Below are 27143 nucleotides of genomic sequence, written 5' to 3' on the forward strand. Positions count from 1 at the left end.
TCTCTAATTAGCGTATGTTTATATTTATGTTAAATTAAGTAACTGCAATAGTGCGTGTATAAATAGCATACAGCAAGTGTTAATGGCAAACTGATTTGTCCTCTGAATGGTATCTTAGACTGCAATAATTGCAAATTACATGAGATTAGAGTCCAGTTCAAGTTCAGCTCAGTCTTTTAGTATGTACGTATGAAAGGTAGTTCTGGTTCTTTCTGGTTCGGTAGCTGACTGCTGGCTCTGGGGGTGTCCAGAAGATCCAGCTTGATCCATGGCACCAGGTATAGACTCAGGGGAAAGGAGGGTGACTTTGTTGCTGTTTTTGTCATTTCTTGATTTTTAGGTACCAGTAACTCATTTCAGCTTTTTTGACATTTCTTGTCGATCTGCGGATAACTAGCGGGAGTATTCTTTATCCCATGAAGGTCAAGTGAATTTGGAATTAACCTACTTTTTTTTGGCCTTACATGAATGAATAGTACTTAAGGAATGAACTAATCCCAGCTCTTTTTTTTTTTTTTCGCGGTTTTTTAATGGTGCTAAAGAGCCTTTGGAATAGCTTTGGTTTCTTCCTTTCTATTATGTTGTTCCTTCTCAGTGGAGTAACTGAGACAAAGAGAAGTGGTAACTTGTCATGAAGGAGGAATGTGAAGGGATGGAATAAAAAAACTTTGACGTGAACTTTGCTTTAGCTGCTGTTGCCAGCCAAGGATTTTATGTGGTACACCACAGCCTCTCCGAAGGCACATAATGTACTCTCTGAAGCAGTTCAGTCTAGAAGTTGGGCAATGTTCACGTGCTTATAATAGCTAAAACCTGGTGGGAATGCCTTTTGGCTTTTAAATACTGCATGCACCTTTTAAAAAATGTATCACATTCTGAAATCGAGATACACTTAAAATGAAATAAAAAGACATGGGTGGAGAGTCTGGCGAGATGCACAAATACAAATGAAGAAAGGGTGAGAGGTGGCTGTGGCACGGCTCCCAGTGACTTCATTGTGTGACTTCGGTACCTGTGCTGTCTCCCTTCCTCCATGCTTGTGTCCTCCGAGCGTTCTCTCACAAGTGAGGTGCGCTTTTCTTAACATACTTGGTGATAACAGCATGGATAGAAAGATGCAAAACCAGCTGTTTGGTCATATTTTTGTTGAAACGGGAGAGGGCAAAAGACATCTAGCACTGTTACTTTGTAGTTGATAAAATATCCTTTTCAGGCATAATTTTAAGCATCATAAACATAAAACCCACACGGGCTTTCCATTGAAGCACACGAAAGCCTTTTTTTTTTTTTTTTTTTTAAATTACAGTAACCATTGTGTTTGATATTAAGTATGTCCTACATTGGTTCAGTGTGTTGATCTGTTTCTTCATATTTGTACTTGTCATAGCTGGCTGCAGTCCCGCTCCGCAGACAAAGGGCTCTGCAGTCCCCTCAGGACTGGCACAGAAAACTGCATGCTCACATCAGCCCCGTCATCTTTAGCTCTCTTAGGAAAAGTAAAGGAAGCTGCTTTCAGCATGAGTGTTTTGTGCTTGACTTTAGGACTATTCCTGTTTATTCACCCATTTATGACTTCAAGTTTCTCACTGCAAGGGTTATGAAATATATGGGAATAAAATTGTGTGTGTGCACTACTAGAGCACTCTTACCCTGTATCCGGTTACTTTTGATGCCTGTGATGCAATTCCTGAAGTTGCATATTTCCTCCCAAATGGGTATGTTCTCCAAGAAGAATCAGTTAGCACAATTTATCTCCTCTTTCAAAGCCATGGAGAGCTGTGTTTCCAGTGACAGTTTTCAGAAATGACTGGTGATAGATATTAAGAGTGTTGCAGCTTCTTACTACTTCTATGTGTAAAACTGTAGATTCTTTTGAAGAAGCAGATGGAAGAAGGTTCATGAGGAGGTGTGTGGCTGAGCACTAACTTGAGTTGGCTTTCCTGTGTTAGAGTCGAGTCTGCACTAGAATCTAGGTAGTTCTATTTTTGTCAGCTTGGTGGTATTTTTTCCTCTGCTCTCGTGGTGAGAACTCTCCTTCCATGGTTTCAATGCTACCCATATGCGTATGATTCTCCGTTCTCATAAATGTAGTCAGATGAGAGCATGCAGTTCCATTTTGAGAAGCTTAAACAGTTTGCAGTTCTGCAGCTGGCAGTTCCCATCTTTCAGCTAGAACTTACAGTCGTAAATGTCACAACTTGCAGCTCTCAATGCTCCTATTCTGTTTCAACACCAAGAGAAAGAGATGAGTGAGTCTCAAGTTGGTTTAATCTAATCTCTCTAATCTTTCTGTGGTTATATTTATCTGCTTTACTTTACATTGATGTGGACTACTAGATGTGCTGTTGCAGTCAGAGTGAGAATATCAGCAGAGGGACGATGTCGTGTCAAACAGCTTTTGGCTGTGTTATGATTAACTTTTCTTTCCACTAATTCTTTTTCCTCGGTAACCATTGGCAAACTCACTGTCATTCTGAGCTCCCAAGTCCACAGCCATGTACTTGCAGGAGTGATATGAATTTCTGCATCTGAACTGTCACCTTGGTCTGCATCTATGGTAGCATTTAAACCTGATCAGGAATGCACTTTTGAAGGGTATCTCCTTACTGAAGTTTAATACATGGTCAAGAGACACGTAACCTGGATTATTTTAGGATGAGACTCCAGTCTAGGCCTGGGCTGAGGTACCAACTCCTGTACTGCTTGGACAGGACCCACTGGGGTGTTAACAACGCCTGATTCACTCCATAAATCCACTGTTATTGTTCTGCATAGCTCACTAATTAATGCAGACATCTTGCAATAGGAGAGTGATAGATCAGTTTGATCTCCAACCCAATTCTGGTTCTGTCTGGGCCTTTTTTGTTAACTGTAGTGGAGTGGGATTAGCACATATTACCAAGACAATGTTCCAATTCCATGAGACAGTTACAGGATCTTTCCTATGACCATCAAGAATTATCTTTTCCTATTAAATGCAAGCCAACCTGCTAGCATGCAGAGCCTCACAATACCTTTGTGAAATAAAATGGCTGGAAAAAAATCGTGTTAGTTAAAAGGATGCATTGACATTTGTGATGTAACTGTAGGGCTGCAATCCTATTTCTGTTTATTCCTAGTGAGACAGGTAAGTATTTTGTAAATATGTACATATATATGTACAATGAAATATATAACATGAAATTGTGTTCAGAATTGCTTGAATGTGGATTGAAATGTGCCTGTAAAGGACTATGGAGAGTATTTTAGCAGTTTTGGAAAGTTGTCGTTTCTTTGTTTGTAACTCTTAAATATGTACATCTATATTATGTCTTAATATTATATTTATTTATTTCAGGGTGTTGGGAAAAACAAGATTGTTGACAGGTTGCTTCACCTTTTAAACAGGCCCAGAGAGTATTTACAACTGCATAGGTAAGAATGTGTGACATTTCCAATATTTTGTGTTTACAATCTGATTTCCCATGTTTTAAAACTCATGTTTCTGAAATTTAATTTGTACTTATTGTTTGAATGAATACCCTGTTTTGGTAGGTGGCACACAGACCACAGGAATGTATCCATTTTATAGGCAGAGGCAATAAGCTGGTAGGTTGAGGCGGTGGCACAAGAGTCTAATGCGATCACATTGCTTAACGTAAGCGGAAGTAGAAGTTAAACCATACTGATGTTAAACCATGCCCAAGAAGAGAGTAATGTTTTGGTGTAATTTCTGGAGAGATTTCCCTAAGCATGAGGTACTGTGTGAGGGAAGAAGTTCAAAGGTACTTCTTTAAATATATCAATCACTAGAAAAAGATACACTGTACGTAGTAAAGGCTTTCGGGTTTTGTTTGTTGGTTTTGATTTTGGTGTTTTGTTAGTGTTGTTTTGGTTTTTTTGGGGGCTTTTTTGTTATTGTTTGTTTCTTTGTTTCTTTGTCACTTCTGCTAAACACATTAATTTCTTCCCCATAAACATATTTGTATTAGAAATCAGAATCTTTTTGATGTGCAAGCTAAAAAGTGGACTTCAAGACAACATACCAATTGAAAACAATTCAAAAGCTGAAATAACGTAGAATTATCTGCCTGGTTCTTTATGACGTGAACTTTAAATCAAGAAATTGAAATAAAGACTGGAAATGTTGAGAAACACCAGTTTCAATTAAACCTCATCCCTTTTCATCTTCATTCCGAATCTTTACCTCTCTGCCTTCAGCTTCCTAGCTTCGTCATCCTATCTCTTTCCATAATCGCTGTTTTTTAAATAGTGTTAATAAAAATGTACACTTTGACATTTTCCCCTTTAACAGCACAGTCTCTGTAATACTTTCCCAGCTTTTTATCTTCAAATGTATTGTACTTCTATTCCTGATACTTGGATAGCTTTAGCTTATCACTTTTCTATTGCTGTTTTCTTTTGTACTTTCCTCTCCTAGACTTTCATCACATCTTCCCTAAATAACACTTTTGTGACCTGCTGCTTTCAGCTTTGTGTTAACTTTCCTGCAATCTTCTCTACTTGGAGCAGCCACCCTCTCCTTCTGGGTAACACACACTATCATTTTTGCAAATCCCAATTCTTTCACAAAATACTACAGTGTTTCTGTCATTCAGAGTGTGTGTTATTGAAAAATTGTTCTTTAATGAGGTGTCGTCAGACAAAACAGTAACATAAATTCAGATAGCTCAGGAGAACATTGTATATGCAAGATATTTGGGTTGATGATCAATATGTAGAATGTACATGCTAGTTGTTGCATCTCTAAGAAAAAAATGTGCCTTTTTTGTCTAGTCAAAAACTTCTATAGGCTCTGTAGAGTACTGTTCTTAGTTACATGCTTCTAGAGAAAGATTTGAGTAGAAAATGCTGAGTAGTCCTATGAAGTTCTACAAAAATAATTCCAGAATATAGAAAATAAAGAAATTTCTAAATCCTGGGTGGCATTTCGAAATTAGTTGTGAAGAACCCAGTCTACATAATATGTTGATAAAGTTTATAGGGTGTTTTAAACAAGGATTACAGTATTGTTAGTGCACACTTCTGGATTGTAAAACAAAATAAGAGTAAATTTACAAGAAACCAGTTCACTACTAAGCTTTATATATTTTGTGGGGAGAAATGCAGTCAGTAGCTTATACCGTAAAAGTATTTTATTGGAAAATATGCTGGAATGTGCACTTCATCCTCAATAGCCCTGGCTATTTCTGCAGATTTCGGAGCTAGCTACTGTCAATAGTGTTAACCAGTGCTCCCAGGGAAACATTCTTTTAATGGTGCTTATAGACCTGAGTCTAGAGCATTGAATATCCAAAGCATGCGTTTTAGTTGACTACTTTGTAAGGGAAATAAATGGAACACTTGGAGGCGATTCAGTGTCAGATGAAGGTGGACTTTCTCTGCCCTTTCAGAAGTGTGTCTGACAGATGGTACCTCATTAGTCCTTGAAATTCAGGTTGCAGACACTGTAGTTCCACTTCAACTAGTCTCTCTGAAAATGAGTGTACACTTGTCAGCTGCATGTCCTGAGGCGCTGAGTTTCTAGTGAGGTGGTCAATCTGTAGGAAGATGTTTTGGGGACAGACTTTTTAGCAGGGCCTGTTAAAACAGGACAAGGAGTTTTAAACTAAAGAAGGGGAGATTCAGGCTGGACATGAGGAAGAAACAGTGAAGGTGGTAAAACTGGTCCAGGTTGCCCAGAGAGGTGGTAGATGCCCTATCCCTGGAGACATCCCAGGCCATGCTGGATGGGGCTCTGAGCAACCTGATCTAGTTGAAGATGTCCCTGCTTATTGCAGAGGGGTTGGACAAGATGAGTTTTGAAGGTCCCTTCCAATCCAAACTGTTCTGTCATTCTGTAGATTTCTTGAATTTGCCCATATTACTTCATATAATTAGCGATGAAAGAGGTAATATGTATGTATGTATAATAATATGTATAATATGTATAATATGTATGAGTGTATAATAATGCAAATACTGAATGGGTGTTGCAACTGAATAGTATCTATTCTGGAGTAGAGAGATATATCCTTATCTATAAAGTGGCCTTGTAGGTGGATATAGTTAAGATGTATCCAGAGGAGAAACTGCTGGAGTGGAGAAAACTGTACAGCTTTAAAATTATAAAACCGTAGAGCTTTAAAATTATTAAACTGTAGAGCTTTAAAATTAATGTAATGAAGATCTTTATTAAAATGTAGTGTTGTGTAATAAATAAAAGTAGGGAATAAGTAATAGACAAAGATAATTAGACTGAATTCCTAGAGTATTCTGATTTATTAATCTAATTGCCATTTTTCAAAAATTTTTCAACAATATTAAAGTGCCAAAGTTATGAAGATATCCCAGAAATGTTTACTTTGAACGGCTTGGGAGGTAGATAAGGGGAAAATACACCACAATGTAGTGTAGTACATTTTGTGATGCAATGTAATCGATGTAGGTGTCTTTTATAGAAGAATATCTCACCCCACTCCAGTGGCCACTGAAGCCATGATAAGTAAAACCAGTCAAGCTGAACCCTGACATCCTCATTATGTAGATCTGTGACTATTTAGTTGTGTAAGAACATCATCATTTCTTATAGAAATAGAAGCTTTTGATGAGCAGACTGCAGTGTAAGCTACATCAGTAATTTATTGGTGGCTTACGAATGGATTTTCTGCCGCTCAGAGCCTCAGTGAATCTGCAGAAGACACAAAACAATTAGTTCTGTTCAAGTGTTCTCTCTCTGTGTATCAAGAAAACATTCTTCTGGGAAATTAGAAAGTTTATTGTCCAAAAAGAGAATACAAGTGTTCATAAAGTCATGTACCAAACAACTGGGCATGTTTTTGTGGTGTATTAGTAGTGGTCTCTGTAATGTCTAAAAAGTTGAGGCTGTTTATAAATGTGGTTTAATGCTTTTTCATAAAAATACAGAATGTAGCAAGTTTACTTTTTCTTTTGCTTTTAAATTAATCTGTTAGAAAATGTAGTTCTTACCTGAGGCTTCTGATTTTAAATTAGCCGTATTAAGTCTTAGTTCTCTGTGTGATATCTTCTCTCACAACTTGTTTTCTGCTTTTCTGGGTGTTAAGATATATGCTAAAGCAAGTTAGCTTTGTTGTGCATTTGATGTTTTACCACTGTCAGCAAAATATTAAGTGCTATAGAAAATATTTTTGTTATCTGATAATCTTACTATCATTTTAGAAGATATTATGCTACCTTATTCTGGTTTTCCTAATGTTACATTTCCTTACAAAGATGTTACCTATGATATTGCATCTTCCTGTCGAAGTTACTGTGTTTATTTTAGTGACTGATGATCGGGTACAGGGTGTGATACGGGGTTAATTTTAAAAATCTACTACATTTCGTGTTGTACCTTTTCTAGTTCCCTAATAAATTACAGTAATCTGATGATCTTTTCTTCCAAAAATTAACTGAGTTTACATATGTTATCCTTTTCAAAATAAATGTAATTTTGCTGCGATCTTTAGCAATCAAATGAATGAAGAGGGTTGGGGTAGGAAAATGAGCTTATGGTGTCCCTACAAGCAATACCTACTACAAACTGTCCATTAATCTTTAGATGGTAATTTTCTTTCCCCCTTTTAGCACACGTAATCACTATAAAATCCAATTACCTGTTTCACCTATTGAGATCATTTAAAACTAACCTTTCAGCTTCATTGACTTCCAATTTTTTTTAACTCCAGTTAAAAAACTTGTTTCAGAAGGAATAACTTCCTTTGCCCAAGGCACAGATGAACACCTGATACTGTAGAACTATAGTGTCCCTGTTCTCGGAATTGCTTCTGGTTATCTGCTCTTGAAAGAAGACAGGACTATGTAAAGCAATTTAAATGCTGTTACAGCTTTGCAGATCTGTTTTTAAAAAATGAACAGCCCAGAAAAGCTGTGTCCGTAGCAGACTGGTTTTGAAGCCAGCGCTCTTCAGCTGCACCGGATTATTAGAGAAATCCATTGAACACAGTGAAGACATCTGTGTGTATGTATGTCAACAGGCCTCAAAAAAAAGCTAGAGAAGTTTTCCTCATGATTTTTGAGTCATGAATGTCTAAATCTAGAGTATTTTCTTTCAGTGTTGTAAACCGTAACCTGATAGTGTGGGCTTCATTCTTTCTGCAGCTCAGGTTTGGGAATAAATAATATAATATTATGTTATGTTATGAAGATTTATGTTGTGAAGCACTGAATGTATTTGCTAGCATAGAATAGGTATCTTTATGGTTTTTAACTCTCACTCTTGGTTTTTTCCCCTTTTCTTAAATACATTTTCAGTCAATACAGAGCTGCCCTGCGAAGCTTCTGAGAGTTCACACAAGCTGATGGTCTCTGTTTGCAACGTTGGCTTTTCAGAAGCTGGCTGACTGGCTCTGCTATTGTCAGATTCCAGCTATTAGAGACCTATTTCAGTTATCCTTTTGTAGGGATTGAATTCAGCTCGAATGTCCTGCTGTCCAGCTGTTATGGAGAAATAGCTTAGTTTGGAAGACCCTCTTGTTTCATTTTCCTTTAAGGCTGAAATAACAGTTTCTCACTGTTTACTCAGTGAAATGTATTATTATACACAATAAGGGGACCTGGGGGGGTGTCATGTTTCTTCATTTACAGATTTTTCATGAAAGATGGATCACTTGTAAGTAAATCTGTAACTTGATTTAGGCATATAACCTGAATCAAATGTGTAATTCCCTTTGGCCTTTGTTCTGCAAACTGCAGTCATACTGAGTGATGAATACCTTTATACTCCAAATAATTTCTTGGATTTTAAACAAATATATGTCCTGCTGAGCATGTATAATGGCCTAGCTGAAAAAAAAAAATGTGAATTTAATGATCAGTGCATACAAATAAGTCATAAAGGCTTTACGGTGTTATCTTAACAGAGAAATGAGACAGCTGGTTGGCTTTTCAGATATTTCAGAATTCCCTAAACACAGCGACCAGCTCATGCAGTGGAATGACTGAATGGTAGGTTGGCTAAAGAAATTCATTTGTAAATGTCAAAGTCATGCTGATTCTTTCCTTGTGTTAAGATCGCCTACTCTTCATCAGGATAATCCATGAGGGGATTAGCTAAACAATTAACAGTTTCAGATGGCCCTCGGCCTGATTATTTTTCAAATGCTCTTAAAATTAGGTCACAGCAGATGGGTATTTCATGTCTGATTGAAATGTAATTGACAAGATATATGTATCTATATACATAGGTATTTAGATAGATATCTCACAGAAACAAAGAACAACTATTAGAGCGTATATTCTGTGTGTGGTTTGTCGTTTCAAGTACCAGAAAGTTCCATTTGGAGAATATGAGGAAACCCAACCATAAATCTGGTTTATCTAAGCTTGTTACCATGAATACAAACCCTCAAAACACAAGGTTACCCTCCATAGATACTCCCTCACACTTTCAGCCTCAGTGTAGGTGCATACAAAAGCCAGGACAATATTCTTTAGCACTTGTCAAGCTGGAGTGGTTCCAGTGAATATTGATGTTTGTAATGATAACTGAGGGCCTGACACTGTGTCCTGTGTTTCAACAAAAGCTTTCCCGAGGACTCAAGCCTTAAAGTACAGCAGTGGAAGATACCTTTTCCTTTTCTTAAGTCAGATGACAATGAGTAAATTATAAAGTGGATCAAAATCTGGTTTGGTGTTCAAATTTCAGTGTCCTGGGGAGGAAGGTTTCAAAACATACAAGGAATATTTCCTGCTGCGTCAGGTAGATGGCATTAACATTTGTAATGAAGACTGGGAGAAAGTTTGTGTCTCCAATTAACGGAATAAGAAATGCTGAACTCATTGGATTTGTAGAGAGGAGAATTCTACTCTAAACAGTGAAATAGCTATTGGGTGCATTTCCTCTCCTTTCTTTTTGGAGTAATTTTAAAAATTCAATTATTTAATAGAATTTGGATAAATCTTGAAAATTGGCAGAGGCAGAATGGACTAAACAGTCTCTGTGGTTGATGGAAATTTTTCCTGCCACATCTGATGGTTCTTCCCCGGAAAGAAGGCATTACTGTCAAAGAAATAGTAACTGTCACCAACTTGTATGTTCAAGTAAGTCTTTAGACCTCAGAAAATGCTGCCTTTAGGGGAAATAATGCACCAGTAGCAAAAAATAAATAAAAGGCAGTGATGTGAGCAAATAAACAAAAAACATCAAAATAATTCTCTGAAGTCCTACTATGAATTGAGTGGTACTGTCAGAAGAGCTGCTGAGTTTCAGTAGCAGATTTTTAAATTTTTTTTTTTAATAGAGAGCTCATGAGGACAGCTTGCTCGATAAAAATAAAAATACATTCTTAGGAAAGATATTAGCGAGCTTTTCATATTTTTCTTTTACTATCAGGAGACGATGAATCAGTTCAGTTGAGTAGGATGACAGTATGTCAGACAGTTTTTCTCACCTGCTTCTACATTCCCACAGTCTTGCTTCTTTATGTCAGAACTATTTTCATCTTGGGTGCCAAATGTGATGAAATTAGGAGGTTTTGATATTCATGTCTTTGTTAGAGCCATGTTAATATGAAGATGCTAATATTAATAAGTGAACGTGAATTACAATTTTTAGTTCCTTTCCTCTGGGAGTGAAATTCTACAGTCTAGTGTTCTGAGTGCCAAACATATTTTACACTTAGAAAAATCTGCATACCGGACTGATCAGAAATATTTCAGACTTATCATGTTTTTATTATACTCAGGTTTCCGAAAAACAGGAATTAATGACATCTAATTGCATAGCTTATGATTCTGAAAGGAAAAAAACATTTATCATTATTAACCCTGGCAAAATCATTTTTATGTACATGGCTGAATGTAATAGCCTAAGCAAGTACAGGAGTTTTTCATTCACTTACAATATCAAGCCAATAGAATGAATATTTGACTGTATAATTAGCTTCTATAATACATTGCAAATCCCCTGAAATATTTCCTTAAAATATTAAGGCTCAATAACAGCAAGGTAGAAGAATAGAGGGAGCCACAGATAAGAAAAAAAATCAGAAGTTAGATTTAGAATGTATATTATTCTTCCATTTTTATTTCTTCTACATTTTTTTTATTCATACAGCTTTCATACTAGTGCTTAAGTAAACTATAAACTCTTCAGTGAAGTAAACTGTAAACTGTCCCAGTGTTTTCTTCCCCCAAAGATACTGTCACTTCTGTCTTCCCTGAAGAATGAGAACAACCCAGGATTTCTGTGGGCTGCTGGTGTCACTAAGCACAGTTTAATATTCCACATCAGGGACTTGTGAGTGATCTCTGCAGAGCCAGAGGGTTAATTAGCTCAGCAAAAATAAAATACACAATTTTATGTTACAGTAAAATGACCTTTGACATTCATGTCTTTCCTTCCATTGCCACCTGTGCCCATCCACACCACCACTAGAGACCTTCCTTTCCTGCCACGCTCTCTTCACTTTATTTTTTCATGCACTGGCTGCTGAGTGCAAATATATGATCTGCAAAGCATCCTGCAATGCTTCAGCTTCCTTCACCTTATTCTTGGCTTACGCTTTCCTTAGAACCTCCCATTTTCTCACATTTCTGCTACTTTAAAGAGATTACAGTTCAGGTTTGACAAATCCTTCCCCTTTTCTCTTTGGATTAATTCCTTAGAACATTTTTCATGAATTATTTCTAGCTAATTAGTAACCTGTGACTGTGCCTTCTCATACCCTAGGGCTTGGTTTAAACATTTTAAAATTCTTCTGCGTCTGCGACTGTATAGGCTTGAACCAGAAATAACTGGTGATGGAGGGAGGCTGATACATGCACTCCAAGAATTTAGTCCCTAAATGATCTGTGTTGAAGAAATAAAAGTCATTCATTTATTGCTATTTTTGGATCCGTTGTTGATTTCTTTTCCCAGTGTAGAGATGGGTGGGCAAACAGGGTGACAAGACAAGCGTTGCTTTTATGGCCGTGGTGGGATCTCTAAGATAATGGATTCATGCTACTGCTTCTTTTAGTGGTTTAGAAAGCATATGTTGCGAGTGAATGCAATATGAATATAACTATTTTGGGGAATGTTGCTGCTTGTGACAGGCTGCATTTGACGGGGTTAAATGAAGGTGGCCCCAGCTTTGTTACCTTTCCACTCCTGGATTAAAGCTCAGAAGAATTAGCTAAGCATTAAAGATCTCCCTTCCCACCCTATGCTTTATTGCTGTGTGTGGGAAATGCTGGAATAAATCAATCATGAATTTACAGTTAAACAATAAATTATTAGTTATTAGGGACAGAAGCCCCGCTAACAGTAGTTGCAAATAAAGGAAGAGTGCATGTTATGCCTTCAGTTTAAAACTGCAATGGGAAGCCAGCCATTTAATCGCTTGCTGCAAACAGGGCTGTGTTTGCTTTCCTGTACCCATGCAGCTTATCAGAATATTGTTGTTTTTATTACAAGGGGTTACAAAATTAAAAATAGAACTCAGGTGGATATTTGGAACAGCGAGTCACGTTAGCTTAAGCAAACAGTATTGTTATACAATGCGGCTGTGAAAGGTAAGAGGCTTTTGTTGCATCGCATCTCCCATGTAGTGCAAAGGTTTCCCGCCTGCCCCATCGACCAGCACGTGGATCTCAAGCAGCGTAACTGGGGCTCTCCTGATGGGTTTTGTCATGTGGATAAGTCCATCGTTCTGTTGACACAGACTAATCCAAATTCGGAAATACAGGAGGAAAGGGTGACGTGGCCTGCTTGCCCTGAGGTTGAATTGCATATTAGTGCCCATGAAACTGTGGGAATTGTGGGACCTTCTGTCATCACCCACCTCTGAATTATTCCTTAGCTTATTGATCCCTCTGAACCCCAAGGTAAATGGGGTTGGTTTTACAGACCTGGGCAAAGGTTTTGACAGGTATGTCATAGAATCAGGAGGGGTATTATCTAGGTTAAAGACATGATATATATAGGTACATCCACTGTGCTGATGTCTGTTGCTCAACCTGTCTGAATTGCTGCTGCTTTTCATTTATCTGCGTTTGGTGGGGATGATGTAGATGATACTAATAAAGATTAAAGAATATTCTCATTACTGATTTTAATTGCACTATTTTAAATTTGAATGAAAAAGTCATTTGGGCAATTCAAACACAAATAGAATTTCAGAAAGAAATACTATACTATTAAAAGCCTTTGTCCCATCTAAGAGCTTACACAGTTCATGATATAAAATGTAGCAAGTGCTAATGAAAATTATCCAATCTGATATAGTTTAGATAGAACTAAAAATAATTGATTTTTAGAATTCCACAAGAGTATTTTTAGTCTTTTTTGATTTTCTTGGTGATAAGTGTAGAAGAGCAACTAAAACATTAATGATTTGACTATGATACTGCAAATTCCTGTTTGGTTCTGGGGAAATTTCCGTGTTTGTCATGTAAATGACAGTTTGAGCATACTTGTCTAGAAATAATAGCACCAGCAGTTGTATGCCTACGTGCAAAAGATTTCCTTTTTATTTCCAGGGTTTATGAGAAATTGAGAACTACTGTGAAGGCCCCAGCAGAGACAGGGATACTCACCTGTGATGGCCAAGCTGGCACAGTGTATTTCTCAGTTCAGATTCTTCAAGAATTATAAAAATAATAGATATTTTTTGCTCTTAGAAAAAACGAGTCTTCAGCTTTTCGTTTATTTGTTTGCATTTTATTGTAACTAAAATTCCTGTGTATTTTTAATTAATACTGCCTGGTTTTCCACATTTCAGGGATACCACTGTACAGAGCCTTACCCTGCAGCCTTCTGTTAAAGACGGTCTTATCATTTATGAAGATTCACCACTGGTCAGTAGTAACATTTCGATTGTATATCTGAAAATGTTTTTCATTTGAAACAAGTAGTTAAACATGCTGGCTTTTCAAATAAGAATTTTTTTTTGGTGATTTGATTACTTTTGTGGGATAGTCAGTGAGTGTGGTAACATTTCATTTTACTTTTACTTTTGTCACATTTGTCATGTTTGCTGTGCTAAATGCCAAATAAGATGGTGGTCTTGGGAGTCTAAATGCATAAAATGAGCGCGGAAAATAATTTTGTTAGTGTACACCTGACATATTCTAACCAATACAGTGGTATTTTGAGTGGTATCTCAAACCCACCTGCTAAGCTGAACTGCAAACAGCTCTTCCAACCATTTTTTAGTTCTTTCAGCTTCACCTTGACAGTGTAGATGGAAACTGCTTTTGCATGTCTCTATCAGCACTCCGGTTTGCTCTGTCGGGCTCCTCAGCTCCTTTTCTAGCACAGTCCTTTCCGCCTCTGTCCCAAAAAACGAGAAACACCCACCTCTATCACCTCCCTTCTTCCTCTTCTCTGCTACACTTGGGTCATAGCTTATCTCCGTTCTTGTGTCAGTGCCACCGAGGCGTCACCACTACTGAGACATCAGTAATGTAGTTTCTTGCAGTTATTTTTGAGGGGGTTGTGATGATTTGATTCTTTTCTCTTTTAGGTAAAAGCAGTGAAGCTTGGCCATATTTTGGTAATTGATGAGGCAGACAAAGCACCAACAAATGTCACCTGCATCTTAAAAACATTAGTAGAAAGTGGAGAAATGGTTTTGTCAGATGGAAGGCGAATTGTTGCCAGTAAGTAGATGAAAGCGTTTTGATCATTTGCAGTAAGATGTAACGTGTTGCTGGTTTTCAGCAATTACATTACTAAGTAGAGACTCAAAAGAGTCTGAACGGAAAACATACATGATGCCAAAAGGTTAGCAATTAAAAAATTAACCGTCATTTTCTTTACTACTTTTGCAATAACTACAAAATAACTACAAAGTTTTCCCAAATGAGCATTCTCAATAATTTTGCTGAAAAAAAAATACGTTAAATTTAAAAAATTGTAAGTTGACCTTTCTTTTTGTCATTCACCGTAAGAAATAAAGTTCTAGTTGACCAAATTATGATCTTGATTTTGCCCATCTGGATAGCTGGGGCGGAATTTGATCAGATCTGTAACTAAAGATAGGAGTATATATAAGGTTGAATTGTTAACGTTTTAATCTAATCAAATATTTTATATGCTTGTATTATTTAAATATATCCTGCAGGATGAGAGTATTTTGTGATTTAATGGAATTTAATTCATGTGAATTGCAGGAACTAAATATTTTTAATTATTTTTCAAAGAAAAACCATGTTTGAAATGTCTTCTTAATGTTAATAGACACTGTGTTTTACGTAATTAGTTGCTTTTTAACCATATTGGGAACAACATTTAAGTATGAGTGGAGCAATCATTCACTTGCATGGCACAACATTTGTCTTTTGCTTGTTGTTATGAACTGTAGGTGGGCATTTTTTAAAAATATCTTGCTAACCAGTCTCAATTCTTACTGTAGTTTTTTAAAGGAGGTAACAGGATTCCCAAACACCATGTGCCGCTGGAAACACACTGCAAGGGAACAAGTGGGGTCAGTCTGACTCATTTTGGAGAGACGGAGCCTTCACATGTGTGAAATCATGCGTCACTGACTTCTCCTGGATTTTTGTGATAACCAGGAGGAATTTCAGTCCTCTGTTCCCAGAGCGGATAATATCAGACCTGTATAAAAACACATGTTATTCGCCATTGGCTTTGGCATTTTGCTGAAATGAAGCATAAACAGGAAAATTAATCCCCACCACAAGAACAGTGATCCATTTTTATTTTTTTAAATGAAACACTTTGGTTAAATTTTCAGGGAAAAAAATTACGAAACTATAAAATGAAACCTAGAACACTATAGTTGAATGACATGCTAAGAAGCTATTGAACCTTCTTTTGTAACTGTTCTTCTAATTCGAAGTAGTCTTCTAATCTAATTATGTTTGTTTAATTCATTCACAATTGCAAAGCTTAAATATGTAATTAATAAATCTTATTTCATTTCCAGATAATGCTCATGTAGAAGGAAGAGAAAATACAATAGTTATTCATCCTGATTTTAGGATGATAGTTCTAGCAAATAGACCAGGATTTCCCTTCTTGGGTAATGACTTTTTTGGCACATTAGGTAAGTGATTCATATTAAATGGTGATCTTGAATAGAATTGATTAATAGAATGACTGTCTTTATTCATTAGATTTCATGGGAAAAAGGGGTCCTTATACATACTGATATTTGATTTCACATAAGACACTCATGGTGAGATTCAGCTCGAAGACCAACATGTGAATTTAGATGTCTTGATAAAAGTGCCTGAACTTGCCCTGAAGAGAACAGCTGTATGTGGTCATCTGTGTTACAACTAATTTATTTTATGGGATCTGTCCAAAGACAGCAGATAGACAAGGATACAATAAATTGTTATTAATGAGCATGTATTGTTACAAATATAGCAAAACCACCTGTAACCAGCTTGATTCCTTACATCAATGGTTAACACAACTGCTCACCATTTTTGTTCTCCATATCAAACAGTGGGGGCTTCATGGATGGTTCTTTTCTCTCCTCTCAGCAGTGCAGGCTGATGTTTTCTTTAGTGCTACCTGCTTCTTCATGCCCATTAACCTCTCCATGCACATGGCTGTGTGTGACAGACCTTATTAAGACATATGTATTTGGCAACATATTGAATTTGTCCCGGTTTCACATAAGGCTGTCCATATTTTGCATCCAAGTGTTTTGTATCAACAGCAGCCTCATTTCAAAAAGCTCCTGGTAGGTCCTAAAAATCCTGTGTGTCAGCAAAGATTTCCCACAGCTTCATCTCACAGCAGAAGAAAGGATTTGTGTTGCATAAGGGCGAGCGATGAAGAATTCATCGACGTGCATAGTCCCGTGTCAGTCTAAGTGGCAAGGCTTTGGCAGTGTTACACCTATGGTACCAGCTGAAGGGCCCTCCAGACTCCACTGACTGTGTTGTCTACATTAGCGTAGCCATTTATGCAGGCACCCTAATTTGTGTGTCTTTATCTGTTGACTTTGGCTCTAATGCTGCTTCTAAAAGAAATAATAACGTACTCAAAAAAGCAAGAGCAAACCGAATTCCATACTGCATGATAGCCTTTTATTTTTAAGATGTAGCTCCCAGTGAATGGGCATTCCATGTCAGAGACCCATTGGTCTGAATTTTACCCAGCTATGTTGCCCCAAGATGTTTTAGTATAGCCTGTTTCTTTTTCATGACCTTATTTCCCTCCTCACATGAAACTTTTAACAAAGTCAATCATCCCAGTGTTATTGCTTGTGGCCCACGTGCCAGAGGTTTGGTTGAGGTTTTGGAGTTCTTCATTGGTTTTGTTTTTCAAGCATAGCGGCACTTCTGCTTTTAATCCAAGTCCTTTTTCAGCAGGATCTGATGATGCTTCTGCAGTTTCGTACGACTGTTAAAGGACTCTATATGAATTTTATAGGTTATGATTGGGACCAATGTAATGCAAAGATACGGAAATAATCTTGCCATATTTCTTACCATACTTCAAGACAGGTAGAAAGAAAAGATAAATGCAGTATTTGCTGTAGAACTCTCAACTGCGTTTGCATTAGTGTATTCCTGCATATCAAGATTTCCCTGCATCCTGTGATGTGTTGCAGGTGTTCACAAATTGGTCCCATTCAAACCTGTTATTCTTTCTCTGTTTCTTTTTCGTCTGTTTCTTTTTCTCTTTTTTCCCTTTTTCTTTTTCTCTTTCCCTTTTTCTCCTTCTTCCTCTCTTTCTCTGTCTCCCCTCTCCTTTTCCGTTTCTTTTTCCTTTTATTTTTTCTGCTTCATTTGACTTGTGTTTCTACTTAAACTTAATTTCTCCCTTGTGTTCACCTTCATTAAAACGTCATGAGAGATCTCCATGTGAAGCTTTTCCTTCACATTTTTCAAAGTAGTTTTTGCCTTGTTTGTTTTACCAAGGAGTTACCCAGCATGCTCTTGAGCCATTGCTTTTCCATTTAAGGTGCTTTATGAAACTTAAAGGGGCTGTTGTGATGCTCGCTCTTCTTGAATTACTTGACTGTATGCTTTTTTTTCTTTTTAGGGGACATTTTTAGTTGCCATGCTGTTGACAATCCCAAACCACAGTCTGAATTGGCTATGCTTAGACAATATGGTCCTGATGTTCCTGAACCGATTCTTCAGAAACTGGTGGCTGCTTTTGGAGAACTCAGGAGCTTAGCTGACCAAGGAATTATTAACTATCCCTATTCAACTAGAGAAGTTGTGAACGTTGTAAAACATTTACAGGTACAACACATCAGATTTCATTGAAAACTTGAGTTCACCACTACTAATTTTTTAATGTGTGAAGCTTTTAGAAAAAGGTGCCGCCATTGTTCGTGCATTTTTATTTCATTCTTATGGAAAGTTTTGCATTTTGAAGTGATCATCATATTCAGGGAGTCTGAGGGTAAGGATTGCAGATGTACACAGGCAGATATTTTTTCTGTGTGTTTATTTATAGATCTAAAAATACCTTGAGTGTCTGTTTTTCTGTTATGCGAGAAAATACCACATTCACACTGTCAATGCAGTATGCAATGTTCATACTAGCCTACATTACAAAATTGTATATTCAGCATACAATGCTTCCAGGACAATGCAACTGTTCACTTTACATTGCTATAAAATGTTTAGCTTTAATCATTTACCAGGGCAAAACAAGTCCTGCTGCAAAACTGTAATACATCACAGGGGGAATTTTTCAGAGGAAAATGTTAGATGGAGAACAACTTAACAAGCAGGTACTTAGGATCCATGATTGCTTCCTACACACATTTTAACTGTCAAGTCATGAATTCTGATTTAATGATGATTTTTTTTTAAGACAACAGTAGAGTCTGACTTCTGTCTTTATAAATTGAGGATACTTTTTTTTCCGAAGTATTTGAAATTTAAAGTATCTTAATACTCTTTGCATGGCAGTGCTTTTATTTTGTTCTGTTTATAATAATGAAATTAGTAATTTGTGCAATTTATAGGCTATTTCTTGAATTACTGAATCCTAGATTGAGAAAAAAGATTAGTGTAAATATTACTTGTAATCATTACAATTACAATATAATTTCTCAGATTCTTTGACCTACTATTCCCGTGTTTAACACTGCCTAGTGTAACAGGGTTGCGTGATGGTTTTGTGTTTGTGCTCATGAACACGCTCACATACATTCATCCAGACATTTAGATCCTGCACCTTAGAATTACTTCTTTTAAAAATCTTCGTCTAGATTTCTGGGGTGAATAGATTTTTGTGTTCTGTGGTCTCTAGGGTGCAATGAGGTCCTGAGGCAAAGTAAATTTGTGCTATTATGATAATAATATAAAGAAAACATAATTATATATTTATAACTTTGTACTAAGGGTTAACAGAATCCAGACCTAAAAGCTGAGGAATCCATCCAAACAAACATGTAAGCAGAGTAGCTTATTAGGATCCATTACCAGTTAATAGGTATTTGCTTACCAAACTGATAAAACATAGACCATGTTGATTATATCACTGATGTCTTTAAACACAGAGTTACATTTGAAATGCAAGTGGAAGAATTACAGACCTGAGGAACGGCCACTATGCTGCTTAAAAGCTGGTGGTTTAAGGGATCTTGTTGACTGAGTTCCTCCTCGTCTTCATACTCTCTGGCTGTTCCGACCTTCCTGTGGAGGTTCTTTCCTTCATCATCTGCCTCCAAGTAGTCTGAAGTTGCCCTGTTTTCTGTCACGCACTGGTGCAGAAACATGCGGGCTCTTTTTTTTGAGTGTAAACAGCATCTAATTGAAGATTGGAAGAGTTACGATGCTCATGGTCTTAAGGGCACTTACTCTGCTTGTGTCTCCTTCCCTTAACCAGATGAGTGTGGTCGCTGCTACCTGGGTGTTGGGCACAGATCAGCGGAGAGGTTTCCTGTCTGCTGGTTTTCACCTCTTTCAAAGTCAAGTCCAGATAAATCTCCAACATGCAGCTTTGATTTCTTCTGTAGCATTTGTTTTCAAGATCCCGGCCTCTTTGAAAGGATACAACATTTTGTTTACAGTAACTTGTTTTTCAGTCTGCATAATAAAAAGGCTGGCAGTAGCCAAATGTAAACAATGAGTATAAACATAATGATTATTCCAAAGTAAGAAGCTTTTTAGGTCTTCAGGTAGAGAAGAAAGAGGAAGGAGGGAAATGAGTCAGTAAAATTGCTGGTCCTTAGGAAGGAAGGAGGGAAGTTAGTCATGTTGTTAAACAATTTCCCTTACAGCAGTTCCACAGCCCCACTCTCTTTGTACTATTGTGTTGATTTCTTTCACATAATTTTGGAATTTTTTTTCTGCTGCAAAAATGGGTTAGGTGTTTTGGACGAAAAAATTGCAGTTGATTACTGTCATCTGAGAGAGCATCTGAGCATCAAGACTAGTCAGTTAAAAGAATATTGTGGTTACTGTGGCATCAACATATTATTAAGCTAATCTGTGCAATCTGATTAATTGTGGTCTTCAACATATAGGGCTGCATTTACAGTGTAGTTACACAGGCATCTTCCCATAAACATTATGCAAATAGGGAACCCGTAGCAATTTCGTTGTAGCTTAGACACTGTGTTCACAGTTAGGTTACCTCTATACTAAATCTTCCTTAAGGAAAGTTTCTTTTGGTGAAGCATGGGATACCAAACTAGTTTGAAGACCTGAAACTGAAGGCACAGGGAAAGTTGTCTACTGCAGGTGCCAAACTTGGATGCCGCAACAATTTCTTCCCACTGATTGTAGAAGGAATTTGAGTCTTGAAACTCTAGATTGCAGGTAGCCTGAAGCTTTCTTTTTTGTCTTGCTTCCCTGCAGTTTTCAGACTGTCAAATGCCAGAAGTAGTGGTGCTGTGAGTGGCTTATAGGCAAGCTGAGAAGCTCTGCTCTTGCTCTGTTGGGTTACCGTATGATGCCTGTAACTTCCTTTGTATGCTGTGACTGCTCCTCTGAACAGTCTGCTCCTCAGTCTAACATACTCGTTTTCATGAGACCTTTTGTATGTTGTTTTGCAGAGCCCAGATTCACCCAGTGTCCCTGAGAGATGTTAATCGGGCAAGCCCTGTTAGTCCAGATAAAATGGAAATAGCTTTTCTACTAACTCTATTGACTTTGGGAAACCTGAGATTTTTCTGACAGGCCTTCTTTCTTGTTTGTGTCTGAGACTGCTTTCTGATAGTAGGCACTAGTGTAACAATGGGGACAGACTTTTTAGAAGGGTGTGTTGCCACAGCACAAGGGGTAATGGTTTTAAATTTAAAGAGGGGAGATTCAGACTAGACATGAGGAAGAAATTTTTTACAATGAGGGTGGTGAAACACTGGCACAGATTGCCCAGAGAGACAGTAGATGGCCCATCCCTGGGGACCTCAAAGGCCAGGCTGGATGGGGCTCTGAGCAACCTGATCTAGGTGAAGATGTCCCTGCTCTTTGCAGGGAAGTTGGATTAGATGACCTTTGAAGGTCCCTTCCGACCCAAACTATTCTATGATACTATGAATTTTGAGGCTTTAAATGTCTGAGGTATCTTCTGGCCCTGACATCTACTAATTATCAGGCTTTTAGGCCTGCTCAGTAAGCTTTTGTGCTAAGAGAATACTTTTTTCTGTTCAGCTTAATCTTGAAAGGAAACTAGGCTTATCAAATCACAGTTTGTATCCCTTTCTCACCTTGCTGCCAAACACACATCAATAATAAACTTTTACCCTTTTGACCAGCCATGCTGAATCTCAGTTACTAGCTTTCAAAGATAATTAGATTTCTGCCGATTTAATCAAAACCAGTAGCTATGTGACAGAGAGGTACTGTTTAAAATGAGTCTCCCTGTGTATGAAAAGGCAGGGGAGAATTCAGCTGTTTCTCGTGGCAGTGGACGGTGAACACTAAAGACACAAGCACTGATTAATCAGTGATGAGCCGCAGACATGGTGCTTCTTGCCCTGCTGACAGGACAGCTGAGGAGACTCAGAGCTGGCAGCATTCAGTGGAAAGGCATTGGGGATACGGGGGGAAGCCAAGGGTGTGGAGGGATGAGCAGGGAGGGAGAGACCTGTTAGTGCCCTGGGGGCAGGATGAGCCTTTGGGATGGTGCTGGCAGGACGGGAAATGTGTGGGCATCTGAGGTCACTGGGCTATGTAGGGAAGTGAGGAATAGTGAGAACACAAGTTAAAAGTCTAAAACATGAGCCAACAGTGTGTCGTGGCCAGCTGAGATAGCCACCCGTGTCCTGGGTGCACCAAGCACAGCATTGCCAGCCGGGCAGCGAGGGGATTGTCCTGTTCTGCTCTGCTCTGCACTGGTGCGGCCTCGCCTGGAGCACTGTGTGCAGTTCTGGGTGCCATGGGAAAAAAAGGATATAAAGCTACTGGAGAGTGTCCAGAACAGGGCTACAAAGTTGGTGAAGGGTTTGGAGGGGAAACCGTGTGAGGAGCAGCCAAAGTCACTTGGTTTGTTCAGCCTGGAGAAGAGGAGACTGAGGGGAGACCTCATGGCAGCTACAGCTTCCTGAAGGGGAAGAGGAGGGGCAGGCAAAAGGGGCAAACTCTTTTTCTTTAGTGACCAACGACAGAACCCAAGGGAATGGCAGGAAGATGTGCCACGGGAGGTTTAGGTTGGATATCAGGAAAAGGTTCTTCCTCCAGAGGGTGGTGGAGCACTGGAACAGGCTCCCCGGGGAGGTGTCACGGCCCCAAGCCTGACAGTGTTCAAGAAGAGACTGAACAACACCCTCAGACACATGGTGTGAACTGTGGGGTTGTCCTGTGCAGGGACAGGAGTTGAACTCAATGATCCTTGTGCGTCCCTTCCAACTCAGGACATTCTATGATTCTATGAACAAAAATCTGGACTCTGCTTTTAAGCAGACTGTAGCAATACATGTACTCATGAAAAGATAGATTCAGAAATACATGCCTTTTTCAACAAACCAAATTCTGTCACATCTCCACATCAAATAAAGCATAAAATATGTAAATAAAAATACAAATTTGTTAAAAGCAAAACAAGTGTTGTTTACTGTTCTAAGGAATAACAAAGAACCTAAGCTGTGAAAATACTCTGAGGTGTACATGGAGTTGTTACTTGTAAGGGGAAGAATCAGTGAATGAGAAACAGACAGACTGATAAGAGATCAATATTTTCTCCAGTAATCTGGTTTAAAAAAATCAATAGAAACTAAATTTTTTTTTTTTTTTTTAATGTTCAACTCAACATTTTTGTTGTTGTGGGATTTTTGTTGTTGTTCGTTCTGGGTTTGGTTTGGTTTTTTGCTTCAAGTGAACCGCCGTTGCTGTTCTGCACTAAGCAGTTGTTCAGGTAGATATTAAAAAGTGGTCAGATTTGTTCTGATTGAAACGATAGCTGCGATTTTTTTAATAACTGAAGTAGACAGCTTTTTGACAAGTGGCTTGTGTTCACAACAGGTTTTATTGACAGCAGCCATCAGTTGTACCTTAGGAAATAAATTTTCTATAATGTCGTACTGATACAGGGAACATGGAACTATTGAGGCAATTCATTGAAGAGAAGGGTGTAGGTGTCAAAAGTCACCCATTGATTCAGAAAAATGTGGACATTCTTGCAAACTAATACTGAAAACCAGATAATATTCGAAGCACTTGACCAAGGTTTCTGCAGTATCTAGCACAGGACAGGTAAAAGAGCAGGTCATGAGTGAACAAGATTGCTTGCTGCTAGTTTGTTGGTTGTGCTTTGCAGTGAGAAGGGAAAAACACAGAAAATGCATTATTTATCATCATAAATGTTCTGAAATAACTACTTGGGTAAGGTTTTCATTATGTAATGCACGCACAATTCCGGACATGTTTTGCTCTTGTTATCAAAAAGAAGACATACTACAAAACAGACTGAGATGAGGCCCTGCACACTGAGCACTGAGTAGCTTTACATGTTTTTAAACTTAACTGTGATATACCTTTTTATAGGTCTGTGGTCTTTTTTTTCATTATGATGTTTACTTTGACTCAATTTTGCATTTACATCACATGTGAAATGTTCATAGTCTTTCAACAGAATAGCTTTTGGGAGAAACCTTGTTTTTAGTAACCTGTTTCATTTGGTAGAGAATGGACATTGTAACCAGGGTGCCACAAACTTTAGGACAACTTTATATTATCCCATACTAACTGGTATTTTGCTAAGCTGTAGTAACACGAAACTTCTAGTAGGTTCCTCATGGGCAGGTTTGAAATGCAGGACATAATTTAGTGTGCTTTTCATACCAACACTAGTACTGAAATATGTACACCACATATTACAAAAAGGTTTGTACAAGCCTATTTCTAGCAGTGGGGATTCCATTCTAGGACAGTAACCAGCAAATTTTAGCATTAGTTGTGTCATGTATATTTTAGTTCAGAGATTAGATATTTATTGAATTGGGAAAATACTAAACTCCTGACTAAGGCTGGTATTTGATTAAGAGTACATTACAAAACATTTATGAAAATGTTGTGTTTACTTCTGGTTAAGTTTTTATTTAGGGACTCAAATATATTTATTTTTAATGCTTTAATACATTTCTCTGAGACTTCCATTAAGTCTGGGTTTGAAGTTATTTGTACCAGTCTCGCTCACTAATGGGGGAAACACAGCTGAAGTTAAGATTTCAACTCCCTAAAATACTACTTTACATGTTCATCACCGTCAGTGTGTCATTCTGAGTTGGGGGCATCTATGTCCTGCTCTCAAAGATCTAATATTCAAACAAAAAGCATATGAAGAAATAGTGAGTAGTTCAGAATAAAAGTATGCTTGTTCCTGTTTCTTGTCAAAAAAAACCCAAAAAAAAAAGATAAAATAAAGCTGTTAGATGGTAAAATTCTAGAATATATAGATTTTTATTGAAGACTGTGAAAAGACTCAGTAACTTAGATGTGTTAACATATTCAACTAAAAAAGCTGTTTTTATCAATGACAAAAGTTTTGCACAATACATATTCTGTTCAAATTATCTAAATGTACCTTTGAAATATAAGCTTATTGGAATGTGCAATTATGGCCACATACATTAAGGTCCATGTTTACTGGAATCTGCCTTAATTTAAATGGGGACAGGTGCATGTTTGCTATTGGAGTTTCGGGGCAAATCTAAAATCTGTTTTTTCTTTATGGACACAGCACATTTCAGGTAGTTTTTTTTCACTAAGAAAACAAATGTTTGTACCTCCTAAGTTAATTTCTATTTCTTCTAAAATCCATCCTGGCCTAAAGTAATTTTTAGTAATAAGCAGTGTATCTTCTGCTTTTCTATATTCAATGTCAAGTATCAGAATTCTTAAATGAATTGTATAGTTGAATTTAAGAATACGTGTGTTTGTGTCAGGTCTTCAAGGTTAGCAGAAAGCAGTTCCAAATTTTGAAAGTACATTGTTATATGTTCCAATGATTACACTATATCTTGTTACGTGGATCATGAAAATAATTATTTAAAACATTAATGATGTTGTGTATTTAAATAATCTCAAGGTTGCGTGTCAAAAGGATAGGATCAGACTCCTTTTGGTGGTGCCCAATGACAGGATGAGGGGCAGTGGGCACAGACTGAAACACGGAAGTTTCCATCTGAATATGAGGAGAAATTTCTTTAGTTTGAGGGAACCAGAGCACTGGAACAGGCTGCCCAGAGAGGTTGTGGCGTCTCCTCTGGAGATGTTCAAAATTCGTCTGGACACCTTCCTGTGTGATCTGCTCTTGTGAACCTGCTTTAGCAGATGGGTTGGACTGGATGATCTCCAGAGGTCCCTTCCAACCTCAACCATTCCCTGATTCTGTAATTATCTCCTGCTTGTTTGTTTAATTCAGGTTTTGTGTCAGTAACTTCATTCTGACTTGAAGCAATGTACCTCCTTTATTCTGGAAACTAAAAAAAGATTACTTGAGCACTTGTCTAAGTTGAACAAAGTTACTGTTATAATTATTCATTTCAGAAGTATTTAATTATATGCTGTAACTTAACAGGTATTCAGTAAAATAAATCTGCGGGTCTTTGTTTCTTCACAGAAATTTCCAGCGGAAGGACTGGCAAATGTCGTCCGAAATGTATTTGACTTTGACTCCTACAACAATGAAATGCGTGAAATTTTAATCAGTACTTTGCACAAACATGGGATACCTATTGGAGCAAAACCGACCAATGTACAGCTGGCCAAGGAGTAAGAATAACTTAAGATATATTTTAAGAAGATGGGTCTCTCCTGATCACTTTATTGTAGTGTGGTACCTTGCTGCTAACTGATCTAAAAACAGCCTGGAATACTTGAAGTCAGTCCTCCTCTGGTTCAAATTTATATTCCTCCAAATAAGTTACAACAGTATAAATTACTTTATGATAGAGTACTTGCTTATTACTAATATTTAATTTTTAATGTCCATGTACATATTGATAGTTTGTATGCTAAACAAATATGTATTAATAAAGGGAAATACTTGTTTCTTCTCCTGTGTTTTTAATTGACTGGCAACATGTTTCTGTCCTGTTATTTATCACCTAGATCGGGCATAGTGGGATTTTTACTTTGATACTCACAAAAGGCTCTGCAAAAACACTCCTGCAGAATAGGGCAGTGCATGTAATCGCCGAGAGCCATTTTTGTATGTGTCTGTATATCACTGTTATTCTTTAATTGTGTGAATAGTTGACATATTACACCATATACTTTTTCAGAGTTTAGAATCAAAATAGCTTTTTTTAAGACTAAACTGAATTATGAAACAGATTGAACTCATTCTTCTGCTATTCACAGACAGCAGCCTTTTGAAAGCAATTAGAAAAACTTACTTTGGCTTCAATTCTAATGCTTAGTTTATTTATGGAGAAACAAATATTTCCCTTTCATGAAGAACGCTTTATGGATATATGGAAATTGAGTTTTTATATTTGCTAAAGAGGGACTGATTCTTATGACATGATGTCTTGATATTAAGTGTCCATGTGTAGTTTTCTCCTGCTGGAGCACTGCAGTTATCATATCTAACATCCTACGTATAACTATTAAAAGAATACTGGCAGTGTAATGACTGTGGTGAACCTTTTAATTTTGATGGTGGAAGAATTACAATGCCTAGGGAACCAATACTTGAGCAACTGCAGTTTCTGTCAAATTTACAATATAGGCTTGAAACTCTTGCTGTAGTTTCCTTGCTAAACATCACTTGGTAATTTCTGTTTTAAAGAATTATAACGTTTCTC

At 37.5% G+C, this 27143-nt stretch overlaps 1 protein-coding gene across 2 annotated transcripts in view; it reads left to right on the forward strand.

Moving 5' to 3' along the window:
• The window catches only part of VWA8 (von Willebrand factor A domain containing 8), a 186131-nt gene that overhangs the window by 84200 nt on the left and 74788 nt on the right, over window positions 1-27143 (forward strand). For both annotated transcript variants that reach the window (XM_065848747.2, XM_065848831.2), the window contains exons 21-26: window positions 3338-3414; window positions 13725-13800; window positions 14469-14604; window positions 15894-16013; window positions 17972-18177; window positions 25955-26106. In XM_065848747.2, the coding sequence (XP_065704819.2) occupies window positions 3338-3414; window positions 13725-13800; window positions 14469-14604; window positions 15894-16013; window positions 17972-18177; window positions 25955-26106 (767 nt within the window). The remainder of the gene's footprint in view (window positions 1-3337; window positions 3415-13724; window positions 13801-14468; window positions 14605-15893; window positions 16014-17971; window positions 18178-25954; window positions 26107-27143) is intronic.

This window comes from Patagioenas fasciata, chromosome 1 (assembly GCF_037038585.1).
Source record: "Patagioenas fasciata isolate bPatFas1 chromosome 1, bPatFas1.hap1, whole genome shotgun sequence".
Classification (NCBI taxonomy): Eukaryota; Metazoa; Chordata; class Aves; order Columbiformes; family Columbidae; genus Patagioenas; species Patagioenas fasciata.